This window comes from Topomyia yanbarensis, chromosome 2 (assembly GCF_030247195.1).
Source record: "Topomyia yanbarensis strain Yona2022 chromosome 2, ASM3024719v1, whole genome shotgun sequence".
NCBI classification, from domain to species: Eukaryota; Metazoa; Arthropoda; class Insecta; order Diptera; family Culicidae; genus Topomyia; species Topomyia yanbarensis.
The window spans coordinates 207,269,639-207,282,061 of record NC_080671.1 but is presented as its reverse complement, the minus strand read 5'-3'; the positions used below and the strand labels follow the sequence as shown (position 1 = coordinate 207,282,061).

Here is a 12,423-nt window from a genome sequence, read left to right as displayed (position 1 = left end):
ATATGATTTTCTATAGACTCTTTGCGCCCGATCTTGCGAAGTGTCGGGGATTACGTCCAGAAGGACTGTCAAAACGTTTTTTTTTCCTTTTTGGTTGCGTTTTTTACGATTCGCGGGTCTGTATAAAGAGTCCAAAATTTTGTAAGTCGATGGGATGTAGTTTGCTTCCATTGAGAGTAACGTTGGGAATATTGGATTGAGAAGGGATTCTCTGCATCGGTCTATATCAGCGGTTCTGAAGCATTTTCGTGCCTCGGGCCCCTTAGAAATCACCCTGCGATGTTGTGGACCCCCACGGTTAAACATTGCTGTCAATATATAATTTTCAGTCTGTTGGGATGCAAGACTTGATTTTTTATATCCACTCGGAGGGGATATTTTGCTTCGCGGATCCCCAGCGGCGACTTCTCGACCCCCTTTCAAGGTACCTTTCAATACTTAAAATTAGGGTTTTCATTTGGGATGAACCATGAAAAATAAAAACAAACATTACCATACCCCAGCGCGAATTCATCGTGAGATAGCATAACATCGCGCGTGATTAATAGTTACAAAAGCCGGCTTGTTCCTCATGACTGTATAAATAAAGTATATATGCTTATATCGCGATTTAACCTCGATAATTATACTAAGATAGTAAGATAGTAATATTCAGTCAAGTAACAACTTTTCCATTACGACGGGTATCTCCGGAGAGTTAAGACAATCGTATCATATTCTATGTTATTGTTCTAAGATTTTCGATCTTCGTCGGAGTAAAGAAACTTGAAAGTTCCCTTGTCTTATAAAAATATTTGTTCAATCAAAGAAAAGCAATACTCCCGATGGCCGGCTGTCCGGAGTTTAAGTTGCATATCTTTAAGCCTAGAATTCCCAAATTAATACAACAAACGATAAATCTTCTTGAAATTCTCGGCAGCCGGCTGCCCAGAGCAATTATTAACTTATAACGCTTCTGAGAGTCGCATAGATTGTATCACATACCAAGGTGAATCCAGATTTATGTAACTATGTATCCCATCCCACTAACAAAACCTCCTTTCCGTGGTAACCGTGGAGATGCAGAGGTATACACGGTCTCCATAACAACGGTTATCACACTAACATTTCCTTCCTTCCCCGATGACTGTAAGGACGTGGCCGGCGCCGTTATTGACACTTCAAAATTTGAAACTCTCGAAACGTGCACACTGAGGATGGGAAGCTACTCCCAGGCTCCATTCGTTGGTTCTTTGTGCAATTTCGCTTGTTCTGGTCAATCACGGAGTAGCAACTACGAATTGTACGGTCATCATGCTCATGCTCATGCTCAAGAGCGGAACACTCTTACTTACTTTTACCAATATTTTTTTTCTCTGTGTACTTTCAACGTCTGTACGTCAATATATGGATGCCATGTTAAATGATCGAGCCCGCGTGAGATTTAAATTTTGTAATTTATTTCTCGCATCAATAAAAATATTATATATGCAACTTCATATTAATTTAAGTAGTCTTAAAATAGTTTATATAAGGAAAAAAAGCGAAAAACACAAAATTTCAAAAAATTGCCTATCCATCCATACTATCCATTTTCGGGTCCATTAATTTTTCTAGTATCGGCTTCAAATTTTACAGGTGGTTTGTGTAGGTTAAAAAGAAATTTTTTCTGCACGGCGTTCTTCGAGATCGATAGATTTTGTAAAAATTGCCAGGTTAACCCCCATACCTATTTGACCGCATTCTACTCTAGTCAGTTTACATGAGCTGCCAAAGAGGGACATTCATCTGCGTGTACTAGAATGATTTTGCAAATCGTACTTTCCAGCGATTATTGTATTGTGCCTTGCAGGATAATCGCTCGATATGCGATTATATGAAAACTCAATTGAGATAGGCGCGTGACATCCGCCTATATAAATTCATAAGCAGCTTTTTCCTTGAAGCTTTCGAAAAGCACACAGCTGGCAGAAAAATAAAGCTCCACTGAAATCTCCTTGCGGAGCAACTGCGGCTATATTTGATGCGCCTTTCAGACGCCCGCAATGTGAGATTTTATTATAAGCGCGACAATACAACAGAAGCAAGATGGCAGTAACTTTATAATTTGCATTTGTATGTTTATTTGCGACAACAATCTGTAAGCCCATGCTTTACATACGGTTACACAAATATAAAAGCCAGGAGAATGGTTCAACTTCACTCCGGAAGATGTGCAAATATGCCAATTGGTGAAGACGCTTTAACGATTTGACATATGTTTGTAAAATGGTAATAATTATGGCACGATATTGCTTATTAGCACAAGTATTACACATATTAAGGCCTTGTTGGTACTTTGATATTCTTGTGCAGAGAATAATTCATCTTGAAAATCCAGAGAATTATAACAATTAATAAAAAAGTTCATGTATCCCCACTGCCCCCACATTAACATTTAGAATTCGATTTTAATAAAGAGATATCAGCGAAAAGGTATCGCATGTCATTATTTATTGTTTATTATTATTATCGATAGCCTGTCAATTGTACATTAAACGAATAAATACCTATATTAAAAATAAAAAAAACATTAAAAAGTGTAAGGCCGCTATAAAGCAACAAAAACAATTCGATTTTTAGACAAATATGACGCACGCCTGTGAAATAAAAAAATCATTGATCCGCAAAGTCCATTTACTGATCAATATACATTATCTTTTTATTTAAGAAGCAATCAGTCATAAGTAGGAAAACCTCATAGAGAACAACGCTTAAACCAGCAAACAAAAACTTAATTAGATTTTTCAACATAAACAAATTCTTACCTTTTAGCTAAATTAGTCTAGGATACTTTTTGAATTACGATGCAGAGCCTGGTAATATATGTACATCCACACTTTACGTATCACATTGTTCAATTTTACTATACTACGAGTGATTAAGGCTTTTTTAATTGCACCAAAAGATCACTGGGTATCATTATTTTTTATCAAAATTAATATTCTATTGAACTATTTTAGTGGCGAATTATCCACGATGTTACGGTGTGATTTTACACCAGTATTTTTCTATATTGCTTTGGCATTTGTCTTACATTTTTGTTTTGGTCGAAATCTGTCAAAACCAGCCTCCTGCCAACCCTATACCATCATATGGAGTTTGACAGCGACCAACATATACGGGGCGTTATAGCTATAAAGCCCCAAACAAAGAATTATGTTCGGCACTATACACGATATTCAAGCATTCCACATGACGTTTTGCATCTTGTGGGATGATATAATACCATCTTATTCAGAAAATCAACATTTAATAACTAATTACAGCTTTTAAACATTCGATTCAAAATTTATGTTTTGATTTTCATGGCAGAGATGCTGGCTGTACAGAGACGTCGTCCTTGACAGGAAGCTGGTCGAAACCGTCGCGAGATGCCAGAGAGATGCAAGACGGATACAGCTGTGCACATTTTTTTCGGTGTGTGAGTGCGGTTGTCATTTTTCTTTGATGAAGCCGAAAAAACAAGAGGATATGAAGAAAAAAGCACAAACAAATGACGTATTGGGCCTTTCTGTTGCCATAAGTTCAAATTCGGTTCGGTCGTAGCACAGATAACAGACGTTTAGGCTAGAACAAAATTTCTTCAAAAACCTGTGTAAACTTTCAAATTGATAAACGTTGAAAATCCGTGTTTCACTATTGCCATCTGCGCAACTTTTTGCTACACGTGTTTGACAGCTGCACTCTAACTGCATTGTATTGACCACTGCGCCATCTGCAAACGTTTGCCAAACGTGTTTCAGACGTCTGATTTATTCGGAATTTCAGTAGCGGGTATTTACACACCATTCAAATCGAGCCTAAACGTCTGTTATCTGTGGTCGTAGTTAATATAATCGGTTTTTTTTCGAGGTAAAAAGTGTCCATAAGTATTCCAATCGGTAGATCCGAAGTGAAGCTCGGCCTTTTCTTACTTTTCATCGTGCGCCAAAGAATCAGGATGCTCGTTCGAATGTTTATGTTTACTTCAAGAGCCCCGGCCGCCATGCTTAATTTTGCGATTATAATTAGGTTTTACACCAACCGAAATAACTACCTCAAAATGAGCCGGATGAACTTTGTTTGACAATTCTCGGTGGTTTGTTTACATGGGAGTTACGTGAGTTGGAATGTGAAAGATGAACAGTCATTGCACTTGCACTCACGCAACTGATAAAGTAAACAAACCACCGAGTTTTTTCAAAACGTCATATCTGCAATGAGTTAGTCTCTTTGTTCACCTTCTCTTTTGATTTTTACGGCGGTCTTAACTAGCATATTATGCAAAGAGTTGAGAGATAAATGTTAAAATCTCGACAAACATATGATTACGTCCTGAAAGCCAACTGTCAAAATCCAATTTGAGTGGAAATTCCAGACAAACCGTTATTAATCGAACACAGTTCACAACAGTTTATGAAAGAGAAAACTTTTCTCTTTCGTTTACTACCAACATCTGTGATTAGCGTGTACCGTTTTGCCCGGAATTTCCATTCAAAGAGGATTTTGACAGTTGGCTTTTAGGCCGTAATCATGTGTTTGTCGAGAAATGACCGAATTATTAACAGAAGAGAAAGTAAACAAAGAGAGTAACTCACTGCAGATATGACGTTTTGAAAAAACGCTCAAGAATTGTCAAACATAAGCTTAATTCATCATGAGTTCATTCGTGTCGTCATCTTGTAGAACTCAATACTAATGTGGTTTTTGTTTAAAGCGAAACTGAGTCAGTTTCTAACCCCAACTGCTGTCAAAATGTATGAACTGACAGCGGTTGGCGTTAGAACCTGACTTAGTTTCGGGTTCAAGCGAAATCGCCATAATACACTCAAAAGTCTATACCGTTTATTCAAAACGTAATATCTTGTTCTTTTGTTCCCCAGCATGTACTTCTAAAATTTTATTATGCGCACATCCACTCATTGCTGAACTACCTTGTATCTGTGTGGGGTCGTGTCAGTATTTCGAATCTGAAAAAGCTACAAACGCTTCAAAACAGATGTCTTAAAATTATTTATAAAAAACCAATTATGTACCCTACTATCAACGTCGTTGCTACTATTTTGTTATACAATAATAATGCCCATAACATTTTACCTTTGCTTGGGTTGACTAACTACCAAACAATAATATACATCCACAATGCTTTGCATAATACTATTGCTCATAATAATCTAGAATTTACAACAGGCATTCGAGCTCACAGCACTAGACAAGCCAATCGGTTGTACGTCATTTCGCGGAATACCATTTCTCGGTATACCATATTCCGGAAAACCATATCCCAGAATGTACTATTTCCCGGAAAACCATTTCCCGGAATGTACCATTTCCCAGAAAACCATTTCTCGGAATGTACCATTTCCCGGAAAAACCATTTCCCAGAATGTTCCATTTCCCGGAAAACCATTTCCCGGAATACCATTTCCCGGAAAATAAATTAAACCACGTACCTTGCCACCACTCATTTTGATTACACTTGCTACGCAGCAAATGTCAAACAAACTACGAAATTCTCTCTACATAAGAACATAAAAAGTAGTTTGGAATTTTATTGATTTTGAATGTAAGTTAGATTAACATATCAACAATGCTTCAGATATATTTATTTTGGGATTTTTATGGATTATGCATCTAAAAAATCCGGTTTTTCTTTCTTATACATGCATGCTTCCTTGTCGTTATTTTTGGCATGTTTTTGATTTATATGTACTTTCTATTTCTATGCAGTTTCACATTTTTTTAAGTACTCTTTCAAAATATTCTTGGTGTTTTATTGGATTTAAGTACTAGTGGTCCTAACATACCTTCCCCATAGAAAATTTGACAGCTCATAAATTTCACAGTCGACCGACGAAAACGGGTGCTTCGAGGTCGACAGATTAATTAAACGACCAAGTTGGGTTTCGTCGGTGGACAATTTTCGTCACCATATTAATCGCCAGATTTAATCTGTGTGAATCTGGTTCCAGTTTTAAACTATCAACTAATCGATCGATTTAATTGGTTGAAATAGACCGATTTCAACAGATTTCGTCTGTCATATTTAATCGGTTGTCGCGTCGGCTGATGTCCATGTTAAACCCCCATAAGAGTCGGTGCAACAATCGACCGATTAATTGGTGGCATAGTCGGCCGATTGTGCCGACGCAAGCCGATTTAGTCGGTGGGAAAATCGGGAGGATTTTCTGTGGGGTTATAACTTTTTGAATTATAATTGTTATTCTACCCAGTTAAACTCATTCCGGAACCGGTTCGGATTTCTGAATGGAGTCATTATGGATTCCAAATCAAATGCAACAACCGATTCCGACTCAGAATGGGTTGTTGCATTTGATATGGAATCCATACTCACTCCATTCAGGATTCCGAATCAAATTCCGAATGGTTTGACCGGGTATGAGCTTATTCGCCTTCTTTTGAAGATGAGCAAATCATGAAAAATATTTTTGAATTTGTCTTCTTTAAAATTTGAGTACTTTTTTTGGAAATTAATAATTCATAACAATCTTCTTTGAGACTTTGCCTTTTTTAAGCATAATCTGTTTTCTGGTACTTTATTGGTTTATGAGAGCTTGTTTTTTTATTAATATGATCAGAGAGCAAAGATAAGGTGTCAAGCGAACCAAACAAAAACTTGGAATGCAGAAGAATGTCATCATGTTTTATTCCAGCACAGTCAATCAATATCTATAAAGCTTATCATATCTTGATTGTAATTTTTTTTTGTCGCGGAATAATGTGAAATAAAGAATAGAGGAGAATAGGTTAGTTTAGTTAAAAGTTGGTAGCTCTCTCGGTGTTCCATCTAAATATCTAAATATTTCTTTTTCACGGATTCCTTGTTAAAATAATTGAACAAATCCAAGATTACTCTTCTGTAACGGCGAAAATGAAATCCTTTGATTTCGACGATAAATTTAACCCATTCCTCTGGATCTCGAAGACCATTCACGAAAAAAAGTGGTTAATTGTAAACGCTCGTCATAATTAAAGTTTTTAGAAACCAGAATTCTCTCTATGTAACCAGGCCACGTGTATGCAGGTCCACAAACATCTTGGAAGGGAAAAAACACATGATTCGTTGGGCTGTTTCTATAAACTCGGCTCAAAATCTCTAGTGGATTGTTCATGATATTGCCTTCTATAAAATGATAAGAATTTGAATGCTATAGAATACCATATATGTAAGTCAACGTAGCTCTGGATTTGTTCTTAAAGTTCAAATTACATGTTCACTTTAGATTTTAATAGTATAAATAATTACCGAGAAAAAGTACATTCCGGGTAATGGCATTCCGGGAAATGGTACATTCCGGGAAATAGTATTCCGGGAAATGGAACATTCCGGGAAATGATATTCTGGGAGATGGTACATTCCGGGAAATAGTATTCCGGGAAATGGAACATTCCGGGAAATGATATTCTGGGAGATGGTACATTCCGGAAAATGGTTTTCCGGGAAATGGTAAACCGGGAATCGACGTACAATCAGCCAATCATTTATTATACTCCAGAGTATCCACGAACCTTGGTCAAAGACGCATTTCTTTCATCGGACCTAAGTTATTCAACCAGCTTCCTACTGATTTAAAGCAAATAACTTGTCGCACTTGTTTCCAAGCAAAATTGAAACTAATTTTAAAAACTAAAATAGGAGAATTTTTAATATAAACTTCGTTCACCACCAATCGAGCTTATTCCTTTAGTTATAAATGGTTAAAATTTTTTTAATAAAAACAATTGATAAATGCATTTTTTCTAGCAATAAGTAATAAATAAATTTAAATTATTATAAGCTTCCTGCAAAGCTACGATGGGACCCTTAAATTGATTCTTTTCCGCTGGGTACTCGCCGTAGCTTCTTGTCAAATTTTGTGTTTTGTCGGTCTCGTATTGTTTTTTTTTTGTTCTCAGCGTTTCCGCGATTCGTAACTTTGTTTTGTTGTGCTGACCTTTTTTGTACGCTGAGAACTGATGTGTCCACTACCAGGGGGCTCCGCTTCTGAGCTTTTTGGTATGGGGGTAAGAGGCGGGCTATAAAAAAAAGAAAAGTAAACAAACTGAGTTTATTATGCCAAATGAAAGCTAAGCATTGAATCTTTATCGTCCACAAATATTAGAGAAAAATGATAACTCTTTATATGTTAATTTAATCTTAAGTCAAAATGTCACATATAGTATACCAAAGCTTTGCTAATATTTTGTAGATGTGATGTTTTGCGTTGTGATGTTTCTCCAAGTCGACTGTAGTTAGTATGTTTTGCCAATGCCAAACCTCATATCTACACTCTCGGTTGCAATACAGCACATGAAATATATCACAACTACAAGCCCGTCTTAACGTCACAGTAGAATGTACCATCTACAAACGGAAATGCTAAGACCACATATGTAAAAGAGCATAATAGCAAAAGTGATCGGCAAAATGTAATAAAATAATAGTTATCAATTATCTCTCTATTATCTTCGCGAAAAACATGTAATATGCTTATACGATCCTGCAATGAGTAAATGCAGAGGTGATAGTAGAATTAATAGCCTTCTGTGTGCTCTAATTGTTAAATAATTTTGAAAGTTGCAAGAAAATTTTTGCACGCGATTTTCTCCGTTTGACGTTTCCGTTAGATATGATGTAATGAAAAAACGCTCTAGAAGTGACAAATGTTCCCACCTTTTTCTCCATCTTGAAGTATACACTGAGCAAAAAGCATCTGAGAATTTCATAAGTCACGGCATATGGACCAGCCTTCTGACAATGCCATTGAACGCTTTAGAATGTCATAGGCAGGCTTATGAATTCATTTGTCTTTATTCATGCACTCCATAGACGTACAAATCTCGACAAACATATGATTACGGCCTAAAAGCCAACTGTCAAAATCCACTTTGAATGGAAATTCCAGACAAACCGTTACTAGTCGAACACAGTTCACAACAGTTTATGAAAGAGAAAACTTTTCTCTTTCGTTTACTACCAACATCTGTGATTGGCGTGTAACGGTTTGTCCGGAATTTCCATTCAAAGTGGATTTTGACAGCTGGCTTTTAGGCCGTAATCATATGTTTGTCGAGAAATGATGTATTTCATAAAACAGTCTTATGACTTCGCTCCAATATATGCATTTAAGAATTTCATAAGTTTTTCTCATGAAACCCATATGAGATCTGTTATTGATTCTATTAAATTATATTTTGTTTTTCACAAACGTCACTTTTGTGAAAAGTTCATAATTGTTTCTTATGAATTCAGTACTGGCCTGGACGGCCAACCAGGAGCTAATAGTTTCAGGCCAGCACTTTTTGGTTACCGCTGTTTGAAACAAAAGAAGTGAGATTTTCAGTCAAACTGCAACAAAATTTTAAATAATTGTTTTATTTATGTTATTCAATAAATTACTGCGAGAATTAAATCAGTTTACATAGTTATAATTTTTACAGAAGATATCCGATTATTTGAAATGAAATAAGTTGTGCATATAATTAGTGTCTGACGCGTATTTTATAATTATCAAAATCATCTACACTTGGCGGTTCATTTGTCCCGAATTGAGTTCTACAAGATGACCACACGAATTAGCTCATGATGAATGGTTCACGTTTGACAATTCTCAGTAGTTTGTTTACTTTGTCAGTTGCGTGAGATCGAATGCAACGGGTGCCCATCTGTTACATTCTAACTCACGTAACTCCCATGTAAACAAACCACCGAGAATAGACCTTTCTCGTCAAAAAATTTTATATGCTAGGATGCTTCCTTTTTTATCCCCGATGCGTTACTGCATATTGCCGCGATGATTTGGTACCTCTAACTATTGAAAAAATCAAAAATTGTGCGAGCTGCTCATTTAACCCCATATTCTGAATACCTATCTTGCCTTGTTTCCCCGTATTTTTACACCATTTGGATGAATTTCCTGTGGGGAATACTAAAACGATGCCAGATCTGCATATATATTAGTAAATCTGCGGATTTTGCAGTTTCGCTGCAGATCTTTTGCAGATTACGAATATTTAGCAGAACAAAGCCTATGCCAGCTAATTTTACCCATCCTTCAACGTGTCTGATCATTGAAAATATCAACACACTACATTTCTATGTCAAATTTATTGAAGATTTTTGCGGAAATCTGCACTTTTATATTTTTACTGCAAGATATTGTTTAAATAGACCTGGCATCACTGATGCTAAAATAATTCATTCATATACCTGTCAAAAACATAGAACAATGCACGAAAGTGTATAACCTAACTTTTCTGACAGTTCAGAGAGTTTGATTATATGGACTTGCAAAATTTTTGATTCCACTTGAGCGAATACTTTCGATGCTCTTTGAAGAAAATCAACTCAAGAAGGATAAGGATTGGAACATTGGGAACCTGGTTCATACACTGACCAATCGACGCTGGATGGAAACCCCGTTGGCATATGCTGAATGACAAGATCAAGCTTTGGTTTATAAACCGATTGCTTTCTGGATGATGTATAAGGATTTGTACACAGTTATTTGTTCGATCATGGGATAAGTCCTAACAAGATGACCCGATTGATAACTCATTTTTAGATGAAGTTTACCTGAACTTTATAGGTAACAAGTTCAACACATTATTATTTGTGTTCAAGTTAAGTTTAACCAAAAGTTTCACCGATTATCGCATTGTCGTTGATGTAGCCGGCAAGTGCAAAACAGTGCTCAGTACTGACGATAAGGAGTTTGAAGAATTGATAAGAATGTAGAGGATTGTACATTCCGGAAGAATATTGGGGAGGAGAAATTATTTGTTATATTCCATCCCGAGTCGACATCATTTTGGCACCGCAATAAATCTATCTGCAATTGTCTTGTTCAAATTGGCAGAGAATAATTAGGCAGCGAATGATAAACTGCATAGTCAAAACGTTTGTTGCTTAGATATAGTAGATTTTTATTTACTTTTTCGGAAGGATAAGTCATCAGTATATTGTGGATATAAATGTGTCGCCGGTGTCGTGTGTTATGGTGGTGCCGCTCGGAACTGTTGGTCATCAGACCCTCCTTGTCGTACTGGTCATAGATGCGACGATTTTTCTCATCTGATAGCACTTTATATGCTTCGGAGATCTCCTTAAACCGTCGATACGATTCTTCTGGATTTTTATCTGGGTGCCATCGTAGCGCTAGTTTTTGTGTGCCTTTTTGATTTCCGCATCGGTGGTGGTTCTGGTCACGGCCAGCATTTTGTAATAGTCTACCATTGTGAACCAATATTTGTAATAACTTAACACACTCTACTTAGTGCCAGGGTACGCGAAACCGCTACTTTTGAAAATTAATTACTAGCTGCTGCTACCCTATCAGTCTCTCTCTCTTTCTCGACTGAGGACTTCTATTTCGGTTGACTAAATTATGCAATGAAAATTGTACTTCCTGGGGTTTAATCTAACGAGAGCAATTCATTGTGAGGAATTACGCTGCGTTCCGTTATTGCTTGCCTCTGTAGAGGATGTGTGTCTCTTCACTTCGGCTGTCAGCTCTTACTTTTTGGGTAATTTTGCTATCATATTCTGCGGGATAAATCTGTGTAAATCCGCTACGTTATACTATGGTCACGTTAAAAACACTCTGCTATTTAATCTTGTAGCATTGCTTTTAGCTCTCGGGAAATCTTCTTCTCGACGTCGCACTTATTATTGCGATCCAACTTGGTGCGAACGGCAGTGGTTTCGTCGGAATTGCTCACTCGACAAGCTGTAGGTGCAAGGACTCTGCTTCTAATGCCTGAGCGACTCGTTGAAACCTTCGCACAGGGTCAAATCGGGCTGTTCTTGTGCACAGGACTGGAACTGCGTGATCTTCCACGAGCATCGTGCTGCCGGTGCGTATTGCTGAACCAAAGCAGTCTGTGCTTCTGTGGCTGCCTCCTGCGAATCGGAACCGCTGAATATTCTGGTTAGGGGAATGTCCGACAGCAAACCGCTTGCAGCAACACCACCTGACGTACCTGATATTTTAGACTTTAATCCAAGTCCCTGGCTGGTGGCTGCCATTGACGTAGCAACAGCCGAGTGCGTCGCAGGCTGGACCATCGGTTGACTCGGTGCCGGACGGGACGAAACAGCTGCAACTGGAGCGGACCTAGAATGGGTTGTAATGGTCATCAATTACCAAAGATGATCAAAATGTTTTGTGACTAACGTTGTGATTCAGAAAAAAATCAAACCAAATGAGATTGATCTCAACAACAGAACTAAATTCTACCCCTAAATTTGAAGAGGGTCTAACTGCCAAATGTAAACATTGAGAAAAATTTTGGTCAAATTCATTATACAGTCGTGATGTCAAAAACTCTCCAAAGGAGATGTTGGCAGTTTAAATGCATCTATTCACATCTCTAATAATTGTCAGATTGATTGTAAATTTGACATAAGATTTTGACATTCAG

The 12,423-nt window shown here is 37.2% G+C and overlaps 2 protein-coding genes across 3 annotated transcripts in view; both read right to left on the bottom strand.

The window, feature by feature from the left end:
• The window catches only part of LOC131682790 (alpha-1,3-mannosyl-glycoprotein 4-beta-N-acetylglucosaminyltransferase B), a 138,071-nt gene extending 134,855 nt beyond the window's left edge, over positions 1–3,216 (bottom strand). Inside the window, exon 1 of one of the 2 annotated variants that reach the window (XM_058964541.1) lies at positions 2,787–3,216. The gene's annotated coding sequence lies outside the window, so the exon portion shown is untranslated. The remainder of the gene's footprint in view (positions 1–2,786) is intronic. The other variant, XM_058964540.1, reaches the window with a different exon arrangement.
• An 8,536-nt stretch (positions 3,217–11,752) lies between these two features.
• LOC131680003 (coiled-coil-helix-coiled-coil-helix domain-containing protein 2-like) lies at positions 11,753–12,067 on the bottom strand. The gene has a single exon (XM_058960740.1). The coding sequence runs from the start codon at positions 12,065–12,067 to the stop codon at positions 11,753–11,755; it is 315 nt and encodes a 104-aa protein (XP_058816723.1).
• Positions 12,068–12,423: the final 356 nt, after the last annotated feature.

Excerpts from the sequence above, each read along its gene's own strand:
- LOC131680003 (XM_058960740.1), bottom strand. The coding sequence starts at position 12,067 with ATGGTCCAGCCTGCGACGCACTCGGCTGTTGCTACGTCAATGGCAGCC.